We start from the raw sequence: 21,934 nt of genomic DNA on the forward strand, positions 1-21,934 counted from the left end.
CGGTCGTTCTCAAACATTGTCCTTGATAGGACAAATAATTGTGTTCTTAAACGTTTATAATTCAGTGCCTCCGTATGGAAAGTGACATGTTTGTGAGCGTGAATTTGTTTTGTGTGTGGATGTGTGTGTGTGTGTGTGTGAGTATGTGTGTGTGTGTGTTGTTACTGGGGAAACTAGAGGGTTTGTTAGAAACTTGAGATGGATGTTAAAATGTTCAGAAATTGAAGAAGGCCAACAACAGCAGCAACAATATAAATAACCTACAAAGTGGGTCATTAAGAGGAAGACGACATGAGCAACAATGGAGCGACAAAAAGAGCACACTTTAAATATATTGCAATTATACCGATGCTGATAATAATAGTCATGATAATGATGAGGATGCTGCTGCTGCTGCTGCTGATGCTGATGAGGGATAATGATGATGATGATGATGATGATGATGATGATGATGATGATGATGATGATGATGATGATGATGATGAGAAGGAGGAGGAGGAGAAGGAGGAGACAAATGATGAGGAGAAAGGGGATGCAAAGATTGAAGAAGAAAAAGAGGAGCAGTGGGAGAGAGGAATGAGGAGGAGGGAAGAAATCGATTCTAGTGGATTGAAAAAGTTGGATAAGATGAAGAAAGGAAATGGCATCGAAAAAAGGAAAATTGGACAGCAGAAAAGAAGATATATATATATATATATATATATATATATATATATATATATATATATATATATATATATATATCTTCTTTTCTGCTGTCCAATTTTCCTTATTTACATGCCATAATATATATATATATATATATATATATATATATATATATATATATATATATATTGAAGGACAACATAGCCCTGTAGGGCTACAATACACTTCCGTTTGTTGTTGTTCTTTTGTTGTGGTTTTTTATTAATTTGTTATATTTTTTGTTTTGTTGTTGTTGATTTGCTTGCTATTGTTTTGATTAAGTTCTGTCCCCTCAAAGGCCAAATTAATCGATTTTACTTTGTAGAGAAACGGGCCAGAAAAAAAGACTATTCTATTTTCGTACCGTGAAAAAAACACGCAATTAAATTTTATCTAGTAGTCCTTCAAATATCGATCGATTAATATGACCCTCGTCTTGGATAAAACTCTCAAACCTGGGATTTTCAAAGTACTTTTAAAATACGTGTTATTTTCAGACCACTACAAACAGTATACTCGAACCTTTTATGTGTACGTCGAGAGCTGTGCCGCTTGAGCTATAGGAACCCTCTAAGGAGTACAATGACGGGGAAGTTTAAAAGGAGGAATGGAAAGGAAAAGAATTAGAGTGGTCTTGTATTAGACGTCCTTTTCTAATACCTACGCATCTCTCCGTCTTCAATTTCGCTCTACAACATCAAAACTCATTTTTCATCTTTGTTTGAAAACTTTTACGTCGTTATATATCAATTGAATGTGCCATAATAACTCCTAAAGTGTCTAACAGTGTTAGTCCAAAGACATCCTTTGAGACAAGTTTGGGGTCTTTGTGCTTTAACGATCTATAAAGTAAACCATTTTTGGACATAAACTGAAAATAAAAAGTGTATTGTCATCGAACTGCGGAATAGAGTGGTGGGCGGTTCGCTTCACTTGAATCGACATCGTTATCGAGAAGTTAAAAGTGTCTCATTAGTCCATTTATCACTCTTTAAATGTCTTCAGGGAAATGTCTATTCATTTTTATGTTTTCTTGTTAAATTGGATAGAACATGTCATTAAGTTGGAAAACGGAGATTAATTTGAATGCCAACTACACGTACCTAACAATTACTTGTTTTTAATTTTACAGTTGGGATTGCGGCGTATTAAGAAAAGAAAGCTTTTTTTTATTTGAATGAAAAAGGGGATTCTATCTCCAAACAGATATTTGGGAATACACTGTTCCTGGCAAATGCTTGGGTGACCGGTTCTTTCCACGCTGATTTTACTTTAGCCAGATGTAAATACCTCCAGCCATCCATTTACTGCTGGGTGTATAGGTCGGTAGGTTAAGGGCCCTAATCCCAGTGTAGAAAGCGGTAGCCTTAAACATGTAAAAAAAAAATAGAAATCCTTTTTCTGGCGCACTCTGATAACACGTATTTAAAATTTTGGCCAGATTTAATGACCCTCATCTTGGAAAAAACACCAAATTTGGGACATGCAAGAGTACGACAGTTCTGTATGGATTAAGCAATGAGGATTAAGATCAGACTTATGCATGTCTGTAGTGTAGGTTAATTAAAATTTTTGAACGTTATTTGTTAATCCAATATCGTGAACATCTGTAACTGATAATAAACCAAAGTTAAATACAATTCTTGTTATCAGAATGAGACTTTGTGACATTATTTACAAAATACTATGACATAGCAGCACCAGAGCTTATAAAATGGACGATTTTGAATGGTGGTTTCTCAGGTGTTTTTCTTGATGAAAATTATTTCGCATGCCCTCTTTGGATAACAAGAATGGAATTTATCATTTGAATGATATTGATATATCCGTTGATAGTATTATGAAAAAAGTGTTACAGTTAGATTCTTCTAAAACCAGGGATCCGGATCGCCTCCTTATGTCTTTAAAGGCGATTGCTCCAGAAATGTGTCAACCACTTTCGATTATTTTTAACAAATCTTTGACAGAGGAAAATGTTCCAAATGATTGGAAATGCCCAATGTAACTGCAATTTATTTTTCAAGTGATACCGAAACGATGCTAGTCGTTACCAGCCGATAAATCCTACTTGTATGTTGTGTAAATTGTTTGAACCTATTATGAAAGATCACATTCTTAATTTTCTTGAAAGCTATAAAATATGTATCATTTGTCAAATTGGGTTCCGAAGCAAAAGATCAAATCTATTATACTGGTGTGAATAAAACGGAAACTCTTTCTTTTGTAGAAATAGAAAAAGATGTTGGAGCGATCTTTGATCGTGCTCTTGAATTTGATAACCATATTAACACAATAATTAACAAAGCTACCATGAAATTTGGCATTATATTTAGAAGTTTAGAATACATGAATAGTGAATTGACAAATTCGCTTGCATTTTTACTAAGCAGACTTCACTTTAGTCTACCGAATTTCCAGAGTTTCAGCATGCACAATACCATTTATAACCTATTCCCCCCAGCAGACTATATAGAGTACCATTGTTTTCCGATTTTGTACACTAAAGTCACCTTGTTAGGCGGGTTTGTTTTTTTTTTTTTTTTTTGCTTTGCGTTAGTGTAAAACAATAGCAATTTAATTCTTCTCAAACGTTTCAAGGGAGGTAATAGTGTAAAATATACCTATATACACAACTCAAAGGATTTTGATTTTTGTGAAGATTGACATCATTTCACTGACCTCGTCCAACATCTCTTAAAATAAAGGTCCTGAGATTGACTTTGGCGGATGTAACAATTATTACAAGGCATACTGTAACAGTAAGTTCGACACATCCATAGGCAGGTGGACGACTCTACACTAATATAATATATTATGTCTCTGCATGTGAATGTATACGAATGTTTTTGTTCTTTATAATATGCTTATGCAAGTGGATAAATTGGGCGGAAAGGAGCTTTGTATACTAAACGCAATATAATTTCCCCTGTGGATTAATGTAAATTATCACATTTCATCTAATCTTCCAAGTTTTTCTGCCGAACAATGACAACTCGCATTTTTCATTTTGGCCAGAAAATGTTTGCATCAAATATCAAATGAAAAGATGACTCTAAAGCTGTTTAAAGGTCTCAAATCTGACACTTCATACGTCTCAAGTAAGCCTCTGGTTTAAGATTTTTGAAAGGTTGAGGGTCATTTCAATCGCTCGATAATTGATGTCAAGATTTTCTGACAAAAATGGATAAAACGTTTTATTAAGAATACGATGATGCAAGCAACGCGATCAATGCACCAGTGATCAAAGAAAATGATATAACCATATTGATGTCTCTGTGGGAGATGGTTTAAGAACCATACTTTCACTCTAACAAACCTGGTTCATTCTCAAATTATTTTGCAATCCCTTAACCAACTGACAGACGAAGTTGCCTAATGGTTGAGACATTGAACTTTGACGCGGAAAGTACCATTATTGAGCCCAGCTTTAGGCACTTTCATTTTTCCCCCTTGAGCAAGAGTGTTAAACCACCGTTGACCCACTTGAACAACTATGTAATCTTTTTTACATCAAACGTTGATTTGATGGCGTATCTATATTCCGGTATGGAATGCTAACAATTGCTCGCGGAAGAACTAACTAGTTTCCTTCACCAATCAGTGATTGGTTCTTTTATTTCATGGCTTGTTTATGATAGACGCATTTTGACGTTTTCAACAATGTCACCTTACGCTTCAAGTTAAGGAAATCCGGATAAAACTCAAACCTGGGTCACGGGGCTACTTTAACAATTAATATGCCGTAGACAAGATTTTAAAATTTGTCCAGAACTTTGTAAAGTTCCAGGTTTGAGAGACGAGGATCATTTAAATCGGTCGAATTTTGAAAGACGAGTTTTCTAGGCAAGCTTTTAAATACGAGTTTTTCCTGAGTGTGTCAGTTAACTGGTTAATAAAAGTTTATGATGGAAGTCAGAACCAATGAAAACTACGATGATAATGTAAACGGTGCATCTTTTATAAGAGAGAGACCAAGCATCACGCTTCCATCTATAAATAATTCGCCAACTGTTATATCAAGCATTATGTAGGGAAAGCACATTATTATTTTTTTCTAGAAAAAGCACGGTACAGAAAAGGCATGATATTTCAGACTTAACGGCTTTCATCTACGTGATGATACGGATTTGTTGCTCCTCATATTGATCACCATTAATAAATCCCTTATCAATCTTTGTTGCTTGAAAGATTCCATCTCACACACGTACAAACATCCGATATCGTGTTGTCTTGTGCAATGCTTCTATGTCAGTTTCTCCCCGTGAGTAATCGTTTTCATATCATATCTCCCACTCTCCTTAAAACATTTTTACGGTATGAAATCAATCACGCCTAGTTGCAGATGCATGTGAATGTGAATTTTACAGAGAGACAGTAGTTCTTCAGAGCATTAGGCCATTGAGCTGGAGCTTATCCCGTTTTCTTTAGCGTGAAACGGACAATAGCAAATTAATTGCTATCCTTTGGATAGAACGCCAGCCAGTCGCAAAGTACTTTCCGTTAGATCTTCCAGACCCAGATACCCAATCTCGCTGGGTGGACAGAGGGGTCAGAAAAAACATTTTGACTGCACCCGGAATCGATTTCGGTCCTTTTGCTTATGAAGTGAGGGTTCTACCGATTGAGCTGTAGGGACCTTTTCATAGAGACAAACATTTTCAAAAAATCAAGTTAGGAGAGCTAAAGCAATAAGTTAACCATAATGAAAATATAGCAATAGAGCAGAGAAAAAATTGATTATACATTAAATGAAGAAATTGTATATATAGAGTGGTCTGAGGTTTGATCCCCAGTAGAAGACGACTGAATTTTTTGGGATGGTTTTTTTTCCTTGTGTTTTTACTTTCTTGCTTTGTCTGGCACTGTTTTATACACATTTTTTCAGATCTTTGTCTTACACCAGTCCTGATCCCTAATTTTTCAGAGGAGCACAGTTTTTACTTTTCCAATTTGCAGTGTGTTAAAAAATTTTAAAACATTTTTAATGCGATATCCTTTAATATTTCTTTTTGGATTGTGGTGATTTTGCAATCATTGTAAAGATAGTATATTCTCTTTCCTGCATTGGATCATTTATGGCTATCCATTATAGCGGAATAAAACCAAACTGAAGACTGAAATACTTGTTTTTAGAACCGAATGAATATCGGGTGGTCACAAAAAGAGACAGTTTTATTGTTTATTTAAAACTTATAGACCAATATATCATCTCTGAGTATACAGAATTTCATAATACTCGAAGCAAAAATACAGTTGTAAGCCAAACGCAAAAGTAAACTATTGAGATTATGTCTTTTTGCTTAATTTTATTGTGACATTGTAAAAATGACGTTCTTTATGAAAGTAATAAATGCGAGGTTCATTCAAATCTTTATTTAGTCTTTACGATGAAGTAAATAATATGTTCTTTATGAAGTTTATGGTTTCTGCAGGTGTGTCTTGGCAGGGAAAGACGAGAATTTATTTCATTGAAACACAGACTTCAAAGGTTAAATGCTGATTCTTGCATCCCTCTTTTGGAAAGCAAACTTATGCCGGACTCTCGGGCTTTATACCCATTAAACAATTTGATATTACAGCAGGATGGGGCAAGATCACACGACAGTAAACTCACACAGCAATTTTTTTAACGTCCGAGCAACATTGACTTTATCCCAAAATAACAATGGCTCCAATCACCGGAATTGAGCCCAATGGGTTATTCCATTGAATTCGTTGACAGAAAAAGTATCCAGACAATAGCCTAGGCCTTTTACCGAGGAGAGTCCAATGGAAAGAATTTAAGAATTTTAGGAACGGATCACTAATACTGAGATTAGAAAATTTATTTCAGTTTGGAAGAAAAGATCGAGGAACGTCATATTATAACAAATCGGTGGAGCGACTGACCATTTAGAACACTAAATTAATATGAATCATAAAATTGAAAATCATTTTGCAGATAATATTTGAAATTTTCTCATCTTTAACTTAAACTTCGCTCATTTCAATTAATTGAATGTGATGATTTTTTATATATCTGGAGTCTAGAAATGCGCATGCGTGTGCGATTTAATGAATTGTTTAGAAGGTGCGCCCTTTTTGAAAAATGTATCTTATAATAGCTTGACTTTAGTATTAAAAGACCGGTAAATGTACATAAATAAATTATTTGAATTTGCATTGACTCCTACAGAGGTTTCATGGCTTTTACTTTGGCTAATCTTCGGGGATTTTCCCCAAGTATAAGGCGTGAAAGAGACATATAGGAGTCATTACTAATTTAATTGATATCCAAACATACATACATACATATCAAACTTGTTTATTTCAGGAAATATACATGATAATGTAACAAGGGTAACATATTCATGGACACAATACCATTTCCTAAAATAGTGTACAATGGATAGAGCTGGAGTATTAATTAGAACAGTGAAGTTTCACACTCTGACACATACATACACACATACATACATACATACATACACACATGCATACATACATACATACATACATACATACATACATACATACATACATACATACATACATACATACATACATACATACATACATACATACATACATACATACATACATACATACATACATACATACATACATACATACATACATACATACATGCATGCATGCATACATACATACATACATACATACATACATACATACATACATACATACATACATACATACATACATACATACATACATACATACATACATACATACATACATTCATACATACATACATACATACATACATACATACATACATACATACATACATACATACATACATACATACATACATACATACATACATACATACATACATAACATACAAAGGACATAAACATGACATAATATAGATAATAATTTGTTGATAAAATCGTGGGATCAATATAACTATGGCCCTTACTATCTGATGAGCTGTACCGACGTGCAGGTCTGCAAGCCAAACCCACTTTTGGGCCTCGTTTAACATTGTGGTAATGGACAATATTTTGCGTCATTTTTTTTTAGATTTCCATTACAACAATGAGCCATAATGAATTGGATCATCAGACCTACAAATAAGGGTGCGTCGAGATGTACTAATGGACTGGCTAACACGTGAAACATAAATACGTTCTGAGTCACTTTCGCTGGATGAATAAGAATGAGTAGATGTTGTTAATTCGATGTAAAAAAAATCGCGGAGTATCATGGGGACAATATAAAAATGGCTACAACGTAAGTTTAAAAAGAAAAAGTAAAAGTAGTTCTTTAGAGCCATTAGGCCCTTGGAGATGGCATTTGATCCGGTTTATACAGCGTAAAAAGAGCAATAGCAATTGTTTGCTATCCTTTGGATAGGACGCGAATCTATCGCAAAGTACTTTCCGCCAGATCTAAAACAACCCAACTACCCATATCTGCAGGGAGGACAAGGAGGTTGGCTGTATCCAGGATCGATCTCAGTCGTTTTGCGTGTGATTGAATGCTATATCAACTGAGCTATCGGGCCCCCCCTCGAGACGAGGGTAGCAAAGATATTAAATACAAAGATTAGATTAGACATTTTAGTCGATATTGATGGCATTCATTAAGGAAAAAAGAAGAGTAATCCGAACTCACCCCCTCCCCCCTTCCTCCACCTCCTCTCCCACATCTCATAACAAACACACACATACACATATGCACAAACACACACACACACACACACACACACATATATATATATATAAGAATAAACAGTATAGAGTCTACTTGGTGCCAGTGAACCGACTGGAAATATACGCTTCTTGTAAACAGGCTGATAAATAACTTTTCTCTGAAAAGCTACGAGTTCGAGGGTTTCTTTTTCTTTGTGCGAAATAAAAGATTCTAACATATTATAGTTAGTATATCCAGTATTAAACAATAGGAAAGTAAATTGTTTCAAAAATGTTTCAGGAATCGAAATTGCTTTATATAATTTCCTAAGACAAAGACGAATTTCACTCTGTGCCTCCTGTTTTTGACAAAACACTATATTTTCATATTTCATATTCAAATACTGAACGGTTAAAACGACCATCACCATCTCAAAAAAGCCTTAATCTGTGACTTTTCTTCGATCTCAGTGTTTACTCATTTTGAGAAGTTAAAGTTCGTTTTAATCGATCGATTTTTTTAAACAAACTATTTTTCTGTCCCAATGATAAAAGTGATTTGCCAGAGAATGGCAGTGTGCTGTCAACTCTCTGAAATAATAGAATTACCCCGCAGTCCCTTGCATGATTTGTATTTTTATATTGGACGAGAGAGAACTGGAGCGTGTGGTGATTTGTGAACGAGATGACCGAAGCAAGATCATGAGGCAAAGAGCGTAACAAATGAAGTATCAATATTGCGGAGGATTTCTTAGCCCTTAGGTGTGAATTGTCGAGAGTGATTGTATTCCTGCGCCGTGAGTGGATTGGGTAAAATTGGGTGATAAAGACGGTGATAAAATGAATAAGGGTAATGAGACAAAGGGTTAAATGGACCGAGAATTGTGCGTCTTTAGGATTTATATGAATTTAGTTGAGATTATGAAGGAGCAATCATTTTTGAGGATCTTTATGAGAAAGAGTTGACGAACTAAATAACGAGATTAAATTGACCAATTTTGTCTCGACACATTAGATGGTAATGATGTCTGAGATTGTAAAATTGCATCGACCTAAATGTCCGTGAATTGTTTTCCAAAGTGGAATTTGCATTCGATCCAGCAGTTTCCTTTATTCTATCTTAGTGCGTGGGACGTAAAGTACTCGTAATATTGAAGGGCACAGAAAATGGAAATACTCAGAGAGAAAGAAATAGAAAGAAGAGACATTGATAGATCGAGAGAGAGAGAGAGAGAGAGAGAGAGAGAGAGAGAGAGAGAGAGAGAGCGAACAACGACAAATACTGAGTGAATAATTTATATTTTCAATTTTTGATATAACTTTCCTAAACAATTATCTTAGAGATTGTAGTAAAACCAGCAACACCGTTTATTCTGATGCTATAGCTTGTAAATTATGCAGAGCCTGTGTCAATAGAGAATATAGGAATAAAGGTGAAAGAATAATCAGAAGCAAGTCTTTCCACACCGTTATATTTTTATGTCATTGGGAAAATAGCCACATCTATATATATATATATATATATATATATATATATATATATATATATATATATATATATATATATATATATAATATAATTGTCCAGATGGTTTTCACTCTATGAAATACGATTATGTAAAAAGACACAGATGTTTAGTTAATGACCCCAAAGAAACACTAAGAGATTGGGAACCATAAATAATGAAATAAAGACGCAACCAGGAAGCGGGATACCAATGAGAGTCCTTTAAATATTTATTGTAAATATATCCATTCTGTGGTGAAAAACATATTTCCTGTCGCTATTATCTAATTATACAATATTGAAAGCGGAAATGCAACAAGCAAATTCCCATCAGAAGAGCATGATAATTATTTTTATTTAGTCACAGTCGTTGGGTTTATATAAACTCTCGGACTAAAAACATTTTTGTTTTTAGTTTTTAAAACTAGATACATCCTTTTAAATTGCCGAAAGTGAAATATGTTCGTTATTCTCAAACAAAACAAAAAGAATTTTCTCCTGTCATCGCAATGATTTTTAGGGAATATATGACTGATTATTTTGTTGACGTAAAATAAAACGGTTATAGTTCTATATGTTTTTGGTACAGACCTATGAATGAATGATACCATGGCTATAGGCAGTATCTATACAAGAGTATTTGCATAAACCATACACCGAGCAGGTGAAGGGTACTGTATAAAATTGAAATTTGGTTCCTTATGGTGAATGAAATGCTGCATGGTGAAGCGTACTGTCGTAGTCCTTTAGGACAACAGGATCATAGAGTTGAGTTTATCCTTCAAACGGTCAATATACATTGCATATGTCCCTGGATAGAAGCATTCTCCACCAGATCTAACAGATCAGTTATCTAATCATCGCTGGGTGGAAAGGAAGTCAGAAAAAGAATTCGACTTCACCGGGGATCGATCTTCGTCCCTTTGCGTGTGAAGCCAGTACTCTACCACCTGAGCTACCGGAATCCCCGAAAGCGCATTGAGCATCTGTGAAAATGTTTGTTTAACCTGTCCTATCTGTTTGTATTTATTAAATGCACAAGCTCTATAATATATATATATATATATATATATATATATATATATATATATATATATAGAATTTGTATTTATGTTGTCAAATAAAGAGCCTTTTGGAGCATAGTGATTAAAACAGTCGATCTGACCATCGCGCCAGTGTATTATTATCATAGGATGTATTTATTTATTTATTTATTTATTTATTTATTTATTTATTTATTTATTTACTATTAGTTTATTTATACATTTATTTATTTATTTTTTACTAATTATTCCTTTATTTGTTTATTTATCTATTTATACATAATGTTCATTTATTTACTAATTTACTTACTATTTATTTATTTATCCTCATTGCAGATTACCATATTCAAATTTTGCTCCTCAATGTAAGCTTTTAAATTTCAGCAAAACTTTATAATCACGCCCAAGCTAGTTCACTTTAAGATATCCTTAAGATAACGCCAAATCTTTGCTGTTACTTTTATAAGTTCTTTATTAAAGGCGATAAGTATTTTTAGTCAACCTTCTTTTTCGGGGGGGGGGGGGGGGGGGGGGGGGGGTTAAAAATGGCAACAGTATTGACGAGAAATATATTGATCGTAAGTAAATATAGAACAGGAATCGAGAAAAAATATAATAACCAAGACAATATGGAAAAACATATAATTCGGAGTACCTAAGGGGACAATAAATATGTCAGCTTTATTTTTGAGAGTGCTTCGATTTTCCAAGGGTGTCCCCACACCAACGAGATCCTATCGATTTTGGTGTTACCATTGACCGCCCTGTCCTATAGTGTAAAGAGACTTCAAAACGCCCCTATATATATATATATATATATATATATATATATATATATATATATATATATATATATATAAATGGAAGACTACTTTTTTGCGCATATCAGCGGGGAAAAAATGACCTATGTGTCGAAAGTTGGACTTACTACAACATTAATACAATGCTAATTATAATATAACTCCATCTTTTTTATCCCACCCTTAAAATTGATCTTCTTGACTACACTTCTCAAAATTTTGATTTTACAAGGCACGGACTTTCTTGGGTTACAAAATCAATTACCATTGTCTCCATGTCCCATTGTTAAAGTGGGACTCGGTATTCTGCTTCACATCCCAAATCGATACGGAAGCCTATACTTTGTGATAAACAAAGGTGAGTGGTCGTCACATTGTCTGAATGGACTGGCGGGTTAAACGTAAACGGAACTGGTTCGAATCTTTGTTGAGGGAAAACTATTTTGTGACCAGATTCCTTAACGCGGTATAGATAGAACGACACTCAGCTTTTAGTCGGGTTTTTTTTTGTTGTTGTTGTTTTTGTATTTTTTGCCAACCTTTTTCTATGAGTAGTTCTCATTCAATACTCTTCAACAGTCGTAACGTCACTTCCATCGTAATGACGCATGGTAACTTAGTAACTGGCTCTAAACTATCGGAACAATGGCGGACGCCCTTATGAAATATTTCTCCGACGAGCATAAAAGCGTACCCAGAGGCAAAAAAAACAACATATGATCATGTTTTGACTTTTACACATTCTGATCACAAGACATATAAAAAGTTCTAGCCAGCATGAAGAATAAAAAGTACAGATTTTCTTTGTTTAGAACCACCATGGCTGCCGTTGCTGGGCGACGTGACATCAGACTATTGAATCCAATTGTATTGATAAGACTATAAACGTTTAAGGTTACACATAGTTTTGTGTGTCGGCATGATATTTTCAGCTGGGAAGTTGTTGTAAGTTTTCTGGCTAAGCGCAATGTATCAATAATGTCGGGGTAAACATTAATGGCTAAGAATGTATTTTACATTTGACAGAAATGTGATATAAAAATCAATGCCTTCACTGAGAAGAGTGAGTCTGTTGCTTACATGTTATAGATGTGATTATTTTCAATTTAAGCTCAATTTTCCTTCATTTTGGTCATTCCGATATAATACAAGATTGGCAACATGGGTTGCATTTGTAACTGAATACCGAGTTATCTCAACACTGCTTGTCCGTAAAAAAAAATATACATTAAAAATTTGACAAGCAAAACCCGTTCTTCAAATATCGATCGATTTAATTACTTTAATCTTGTTAAAATCTCTCAAACCTGGGACTTCATTTAAAATCTAAGATTTGAGAATTTTCACAACATTAGGGTAGTTTTAATTGATCGATTTTTGAAGGACGAATATATTTCTAGCTAACATTGTTAAAATGTGATTTATCTAAGAACAACAGAAAGGTTAGTGAGCTTCATTTTTTTACTGAACTTTTCACGTGACATACATATAAGTAAATTCCAATTACAATGGGTCTATTGAAATGACTTTGGGAGAAAATATCTTCTATGATTTCATTCAATCCATGGAATCTTTTATTGTCGCACCGTCAGTATTGAAATTTAAGGGAACATTAGGTTGATGTTGGTGGTTTGGTTTGTGGAAAGCATTGAACTAACCTGAAAAATAAAGCTTTTCAAAGAAACAACATTTTTAACACAGTACGGTTCAGCCTCAAAACTCTTCTTCAGCCAACTACAAAAATCGAGAATTCTTCTCACACACAAAACAAAATCAAAAACAAACAAGCGTGAGAAAGGGTCTCTCCAAGTCCATTCGAAATTATTTTTTGCCATCGTTTATTCCGACTGGACGTAGTCTCCTATTTGTAGACACGAAGATACCTTTAAACGTCTTATAAAACACTCAGTTGATAAAGAAAAATCATACGACGCATTTGATCTCCACACTTTGGTCTTATAAATCATCATTTATCGGATGCCAGCACTATGTAAATTTGAATATAGCCTACACTTGATTATGGAATAGAAGTTCAATGTCACTTAGAATTTGTTTTGAATTCAGGTGTGCATAAATGCTCTGATGTTTTATCTGTGAGCCTCTGGCTTGGACAGGTATTCGTGAATAATTTCGGGTGCAAAATAACTATTCCAGTCAGTATCGCATCTAAATTCAGCAGATAGTATTACAGTAAGAAATATTGGCGATTCTTCAAACAACCGAAATTGACTGATACAACACATTCGAGTAGCTCATATATTACGACCTATTTAGAAGCATCCTTCCTAATATATGCATCTCCACTCTGTTTCTGTCTCATTTGACTAATAGACTTTTATTCGTAATATATCGATCCTGGCTGTAAAGAAAGGGAAGGGTAAAATCCTACTTCCTCGCTATTTTCAAAGCCCCCCCCCCCCCCCAAAAAAAAAAAACAACACAAAAGCACAACGATGAAACACAACATCTACTGGATGCATGTAAAGCGATAACCGTTCTCTTAAATAATTCAGGTTCAAATGAACAGAATAAAACATACAACTGCCTTCCTCTTCGTTGTTAGATAGTCTATTATGCCATATGGGCCACATGACAAGGTGACAGCAATGTAAACAAACAGAAAACTTGAACAATAGTTAGACAACAAAATATAGATTTTACTGACGTACTATGCAAACATTCGTATTAAAAATCTTGGCCAGGATACTCATCCTTCAAATATCAACCTTTTTGAGGCTTTTTAAAATTTTGAGTACCGCAGTTTAGTGATGTTATCATTGTAGTTTAAGAATATTAAGTTACACGTGGAAGCCATTCTGGCCTTTCATTGAGTCTGAAAGAGTACTATCAATACTCTGAGGTGGTCTAAAATATTCAAGCATAATTTATCAAAGATAATTCATCATTTTTTTCAAAGCCAAAGAAGCTGGAGGTCAGTGGGTGGGGCATTTCAATTTCAATCAACTAGATATTTGGGTCAAGTAATGTCACCTTTCTCAAACATTTCAAAACATCTGTCATAAATATGGCACATTGGACTTTTCAATGTCCAAAACGTCAATTTTCAAGACACCCAGCTGTACAATTGGAGCCTTGACTGACCTATATTTAACACGTGATATAGAAATAGTAGATGAAGACTTATCCAGACGTGAGGCAATACAGAGGGATACAAAATCAATTATCGAAGACTAGATAACGGGACCATAGACTGAGAGAAGAGAGTTGTTTTAATATTGGCCGTCATAACTGGCCCTATCGAGATGCCCTGTCAAGCTTGTGGACCGGGCACAGAAGAGACAGAAAAGATAAAAAAAAATAGGTCTAAAATCAATGACCAATTTTGTCAGAAGGCATCGGTAATGTCTAATGTTTTTCTACCATTTTATCTCTTAGTCAAGAGGAAATTTGGCAAGGGAGATGATATTTCTTTTACCGTTAGTGATTCTAAAACCGTTGTGTTACCACTGTGTGATTCATCAAAGTGTTCCTCCGTTTAGCCGGTATCAATAGTCAAGTCTGTCAATTTCAACAATTCAATTACTCATCTAGGAGACTGTCTAGATGTCTGACTTTCATTTTTCTCTTTATCTCTTTGTTCGTCGACAAACCACACACACTCTTACTCCACCCCCCTCCCCCCAACATTGCCAATTTTTTATCATATTTTTTTTCATCATCTATTTTGTTTCCTTGAATTGTTGCTTTTCGCTTGCGATGTTATTCGAATTGGTTGCCTCAATTTTCTCTTTATGCCAACAATTAAAAGATGTAGTTATTTTCCCACATAATAATACATTATGTCATGTCTCTGACCATTTTATATATCATGTCATAATCATTAAGGGTTACATAGGCCAAAAGACCTATAAATACCCCCTTGCTTTTGCCAATATAAATATATAATAGTTACAATCAAACAAAAGAAAAGATCAAATTTATGCATGGGATTACAAATACACAAGATCTTATATACAAACAAAAGGTCAAGTTGGTGCATTATAAATAATTTGTCACCGCTGACCTGTCTATCACAAGCATATTTCTGTAAAACAAATCTCATTCATCGTATACGTACTTCAAGAATTGGAGTTCTTTATCAACTGAATTTCTGAAAGCATTTATTGTTTCAGCATTGTTGTATTAAAATCGAAAGCTTTCCATGTCCTGATAGTACGTTGGATAAATGAGTTCTGTCGAATATTCGTAGAACATCTGGTGAATTAATATCTTAATGTGACCAAAACCATTTTTATGTAGATCATGTACAATTTTAGATAAATGTATAAGACCGCGTCGTTTTCTTTTGTACGATTCTTCGTGATAACGAACTGAAATCAACCGCATTAAAATGGCATTTTAGCGACTTAGATGATGAGAATTGGACTTAATTGATTTGTTTTATTGAAAAGAACGAGTTTTTCAATAAGGGAAAAACCAATATTTCCTATTTTATACCATCTATTTAAACTTTAGATCAAAATTTCTATCTATAATTTACGTTAACATTATACCAGATAAAGACGGGGTTTTTTACATATTACAATAACCAAGCGATATGACCAATTCCACCTTTATTTAATACCTCTGGGCACCATAGTCTGGTTTTCCAAAGCTTATCTGGTAGTATATTGACCTTTAATAAAATACTGCACTTTAGATATACATGCCTTATTGATCTTGTGGAATGATTTTTAAAAATAGATGAAAAACAATTCTGTCGCATATTGACAAAACACCTCTCCTCATTTTAGCTCTAAATTTAATATTTATTTTACCTCAAATAATGAGGTATTGGGATGACTCTCAACTCGCCAAAATTCACAGAAGTAGAAATCTCTAGGTTGATATATTGAGACAATTTTTAAAAAGATGTTTTGTCATCAAAGAGCAGAATTGCGTCAATTCATAGTGTTTGTTTTCATCCTGCTTGTTCAACATGTTTTCTATAAAGTCGATAGTCTATAGGACATTAACACGCCTAAGGCCAGGATTGAACAGTAATATAGATTTCGGTCAATATGAAAGCTTCCATTAAAAAGAGGTGTGTATGAGCGAAGCCATCGTTAACATATATATAGTATGCAGATGACGTCACTCAGGCCTTTGTTATTGTTTTTGCCATCCGCGTTTGTGAGTTGTTCTCACTAAACTGTATTATCCAGACTATAAATGTTCATGGTTACACAGAGTTTGTGTGTTGGTCCGTTATACTTCCGGATGGCAATGTTGTGAACTCCTTGGCCAAGCGCATTCTATCTATAGATAGTTCGAAGATGACGTCACTCAGGTCTTTGTTATTGTTTTTTGCCATCCGCGTTTATAAGTAATGCTCACTGAACTGTATTAACCCGACTATAAACGTTCATGGATACACACAGTTTTGTGTGTTGGTCCTGTATACTTCTGGATGGCAATGTTATGAGCTTCTTAGCCAAGCGCATACTATCTATAGATAGAATGCGCTTGGCCAAGGAGTTCACAACATTGCCATCCGGAAGTATAACGGACCAACACACAAACTCTGTGTAACCATGAACTTTTATAGTCTGGTTAATACAGTTTAGTGAGAACAACTCACAAACGCGGATGGCAAAAACAATAACAAAGGCCTGAGTGACGTCATCTGCATACATCTATAGCCTGACACAAGAACCCTCTAGGACTGGCAGTTTGACGTCATATTTTAGGTTTGTGTAGCGTCTAGTGAGTTGAACTATTGAATACAACTCACGATTTGTTTTCTTTTGTGGCAAAAGACGGACATTTTGACATCATTTTTTGGTCAGTGTCAGGCTATAACTTTACGATGTCAACGGTATGAGACAGTGTCAGGACAAGAAAAAAGGAAAGATACAAAAAGTTCATTTTGAAATTTAACCTTTCAAGAATAGGAGTTGGACCTTGTGACGGCTAAACCCGAGGTTCAACCCTGAGTCAAATTAGGCTGGTTGCCTTGGGATGATTACTTGATTACTTCTTCTTTATGCCTTGTCCTGCACAATATCATACACACCACTATAGATAGTATGCAGATGACGTCACTCAGGCCTTTGTTATTGTTTTTGCCATCCGCGATTGTGAGTTGTTCTCACTAAACTGTATTAACCAGACTATAAATGTTCATGGTTACACAGAGTTTGTGTATTGGTCCGTTATACTTCCGGATGGCAATGTTGTGAACTCCTTGGCCAAGCGCATTCTATCTATAGACCTTTTTTTTCACACGTGTCTGCTCCCCAATTTTTCAAAAGCATAAGTACAAAGGTTTAAAGACTGTTTGATGTTCAGTCTATAAATTTGGATATCCAGAAACAAATGGTTTATGGAAATCATAGTTTTACATCTTTCTATTAATTTTATTACCATTTTTGTACAACTTTCAATAACTTACACTAATGGAAATCATCATGGGGTAAAAAAAAAACCCAAAAAACTTGAAAACAATAAAAGTTCCGTTTGAATTCTGGGCTAGGCTAAGAATTAATTTCGAAAATTAACATAGAAGATTAAAAGACTCGCTGTCGGATTTTGTATTTTTAAAGCTCATTCACTTTTACTTTTTCTATTTTCCCTTCGTTTTGACAAATTCAAAACAAATTTTCCGTCTACATAGGCGTATTCGCGATAATCACTAAAACTGTCATTATTGTTCTCATAAGTTTCATCAACACTACAATTACCATCATATTTGTTTTTTCAACAGTCATCGGTTTTCGGAATATTTTTCTTCAGATAAATGCACGATAATGTAATATCACTTTCAGCTCCATTTATGGAACAGGTTATTACCAGTACTAAGTTTGTAAACAAAATTGATACTTCTAAAATTGCATTGTAAACTAGAAGAAGGTAATATCGGCGATCAATGCCTGTTCTTATGTGGTTATGATATATCGTATAAGGATGTATAGAAAACATAATGTTTTTTCTTGATTACCCGTTCATTTATCTATTGATGGCGTGCATTTACATAAATTACTCACAACATTCGCCAGCGATACAACGTACCAACACACAAAACAATGTGTAACCTAACCTGGAACGGAACGTATAGTCTATAGATAGAATGCGCTTGGCCAAGGAGTTCACAACATTGCCATCCGGAAGTATAACGGACCAACACACAAACTCTGTGTAACCATGAACTTTTATAGTCTGGTTAATACAGTTTAGTGAGAACAACTCACAAACGCGGATGGCAAAAAACAATAACAAAGACATGAGTAACGTCATCTTCGAACTATCTATAGATAGAATGCGCTTGGCCAAGGAGTTCACAACATTGCCATCCGGAAGTATAACGGACCAACACACAAACTCTGTGTAACCATGAACTTTTATAGTCTGGTTAATACAGTTTAGTGAGAACAACTCACAAACGCGGATGGCAAAAACAATAACAAAGGCATGGGTGACGTCATCTGCATACTATCTATAGTCTGATTGATATAGATAGTTCGAAGATGACATCACTCATGTCTTTGTTATTGTTTTTTGCCATCCGCGTTTATGAGTAATGCTCAATGAACTGTTTTAACCCGACTATAAACGTTCATGGATACACACAGTTTTGTGTGTTGGTCCGTTATACTTCCGGATGGCAATGTTATGAGCTTCTTAGCCAAGCGCATACTATCTATAATAACGTGAGAATTAATCACCAAAATACTGTCTAAAAACAATAACAAAGAGATAAATAATGTCAATTTTGTTCCTTCTATATGTGAGTTATATTTGAGCTAAATAATCTTTTATAGAATTAAACGTTCAAAGATGATATGATAGCCCGGGTTCAACTTTAAAACTTAGTAGAGAGTAATTATTAATAAGCCACATTGTAAAGCCAATTATTAATACTAGATAGCTGAATCTGGTTTTAATCCGTTGACCGTCGTATTTATAAAAATTGGCCATTGGCAAAAATTCTCAACCTGGGACTTCGTCTTTGCCTATATGAGCACACACACTACATCACTGCCGTACTCTGGAAATACACATATTTTAAAAGTTGGCCAGAAAACTCGTCCTTCAAATATCCATCGATTTTACTGACCTCCATCTTGGCAAAAACTCTCAAACCTGGGACCTCGCGATTAAAAACATCTGTAAAAACTTAAGGCCGCCGATTATGATAAACTTCAGGTTTAAAAAAGATCAAAATAGTTTAGATAATGTCTCGTCGTGAAAGTGTCTCAGTGTATAGTATAATAAAGTTCACGAATCGTTTTAAAACAAACTTTCCACATCAATCGTTGATTGATGCTATGCGTTTACTTAAAAATACTCAGAACAATGCCAGCCGGATAGATTAAAATTGACGTAACTCAGCTCTTTGTTATTGTTTTTATTAGTAGTTTTCACTAAATTGTATTAATCAGACTATAGACGTTTAATGTTCCACATAGTTTTGTGTGTTGGTACGTTATAACCGCCTCGCGGATTGTTGTGAGTTTTAAGCATCAATAAATGTCAGAAATTGTCTGGGGGAAAAGCAATGTGCAAAAATAGAAAAAATTATTATCGCTCGTCTGGAATGGTTATGCTAGAAAACGACTTAAAAGCAAAATGTAGGCTTTAGCTGACAATAAAATTTTTGCTTGTGAAACACAGGTATATGAACGGTTCAGATAATTCCAAGAGAAGACAAATCTCGATCACACGTAATTTTAGCAATGAAACTGACCCTTGCAGAGTTTCCAGCGCCGAAGCACTGAAGCTATTGTCAGCACACAATGTGATCTTATTGCTTAGAAATAGGGGAAGAAATTGCACTAAAGTGAACGGAATCGTGTGGTGCTTGAGAATATGCTTATTATCCCACCCCTCTCCCTTAATAGTAACGCGTAATGATATTATAATTACAATTATTACATTACTGTGACGTCAGATTATCAAGCGTAAATTTAACTAAAAATCAGATTCTTTATCATTTGAATGTTTTTGAAGATCTCCATTATTCAAAGATGAGGAAATAGGAATTGATTGAGGGGTAGAATAAATGATTCCTTACACTCTTGCGTTTTGGAATTCGAACTTTTTTCCCAACGCGCACTCGCAAGCTAGTGCAGCGGTTTTGGAACACGTCCGGAATTCCAAAAACAAAGAGTGTAAGTATGGTATACATTTGAAGTACCTATCGGTATGGTCACAATTCACACCATTATTTCTAAATTTGCATATTTGTTTTCTCATTTTTCCAGAAAAGACGTTTCGTTGACGTCACGTACCATCGTCAGCAGTCTTGAGATAAAAAATGCCGAGCACTCGGACACCGGAAATTACGTGTGCAGGACATCTAATATGCAAATCGAGAACTTAATGGTCACTGTTCTGAACGGTAAGTTCACCAGGCATGTCCAACATTATTTTTTTCCAGTTTTGGACGGTCTTAAAGCAAATTGATTGACAGGAATTAGTTTATTTTGATTTCACCTATATATGTAAATTTTGATAAGGAACTATACGTCATTAACGAGTATATTTTTATTTTATTTTGTAATTATTTTCTTCTGTCTTTTTTTATGTTGACACGCTGTTTATCACATTTAGTGTTGAATTGCATTTGTATCCTGTCTAAGGCATCGGGTTAAAACAGCAATTGCTACTATTCAAACTACACATCCTATTTACTAGTCAAGCTACCGTCACGCTCTTTATTTTGCATATCCAATTAAATAAATTGTACAACTATTGATGATTTTTCTTTCCTTTTGCAAACCAAAGCGAAATTCATATAATACCGCGTCAATAGGATATCATAACGGAATGAAGTAGATAAAAAAATTAGCTTAAGATTCTAAAGTCGAAATGGTCATAATTGGGAAATCAAAGGGTTTTAAAAAAACATTAGTTTAAGGAATAATCTCACTCTTTCCAATCAGTAAAAGTTGAATTTTAAACATCAGGTTACTTGGACTTAATACCGTTTTTAGAAGATTGATCATATATCAAAGTGTCATTTTATTCCACCCGATTATGAATGGTCCTTGATTTATCTATCCATTTATTAACTTTATAGCTTGCTGCTTGAGTGCAATATTTCAGTTCCCGGTGGTGTTGATACAGATACATAAACATCGTGTTAAGATATAACCAAGAATAGCTATAAAATGAAATTAAATTTCTTGAATTTTACAGCCAAGTCCTGTCAAATTTTTGTATCATTTATTTCCCGATTATTTTCACTGTCTGGCTTCGAAGAGTAATCGCTAATTCAGCCCCTAGCGAGTTTTATAATTGTGTTATGTTTACAGAGAC

The 21,934-nt window shown here is 34.5% G+C and overlaps 1 protein-coding gene across 2 annotated transcripts in view; it reads left to right on the plus strand.

Annotated features, from left to right (window-relative positions):
- The window catches only part of LOC144965360 (zwei Ig domain protein zig-8-like), a 135,263-nt gene that overhangs the window by 107,283 nt on the left and 6,046 nt on the right, over nucleotides 1–21,934 (plus strand). For both annotated transcript variants that reach the window (XM_078900613.1, XM_078900614.1), the window contains one exon: nucleotides 20,878–21,014. In XM_078900613.1, coding sequence (XP_078756739.1) covers nucleotides 20,878–21,014 — 137 coding nt within the window. The remainder of the gene's footprint in view (nucleotides 1–20,877; nucleotides 21,015–21,934) is intronic.

The sequence above is a fragment of the Berghia stephanieae genome, chromosome 2 (genome assembly GCF_034508935.2).
Source record: "Berghia stephanieae isolate SIO BIC M18660-M18661 chromosome 2, UCSD_Bste_1.3, whole genome shotgun sequence".
NCBI classification, from domain to species: domain Eukaryota; kingdom Metazoa; phylum Mollusca; class Gastropoda; order Nudibranchia; family Aeolidiidae; genus Berghia; species Berghia stephanieae.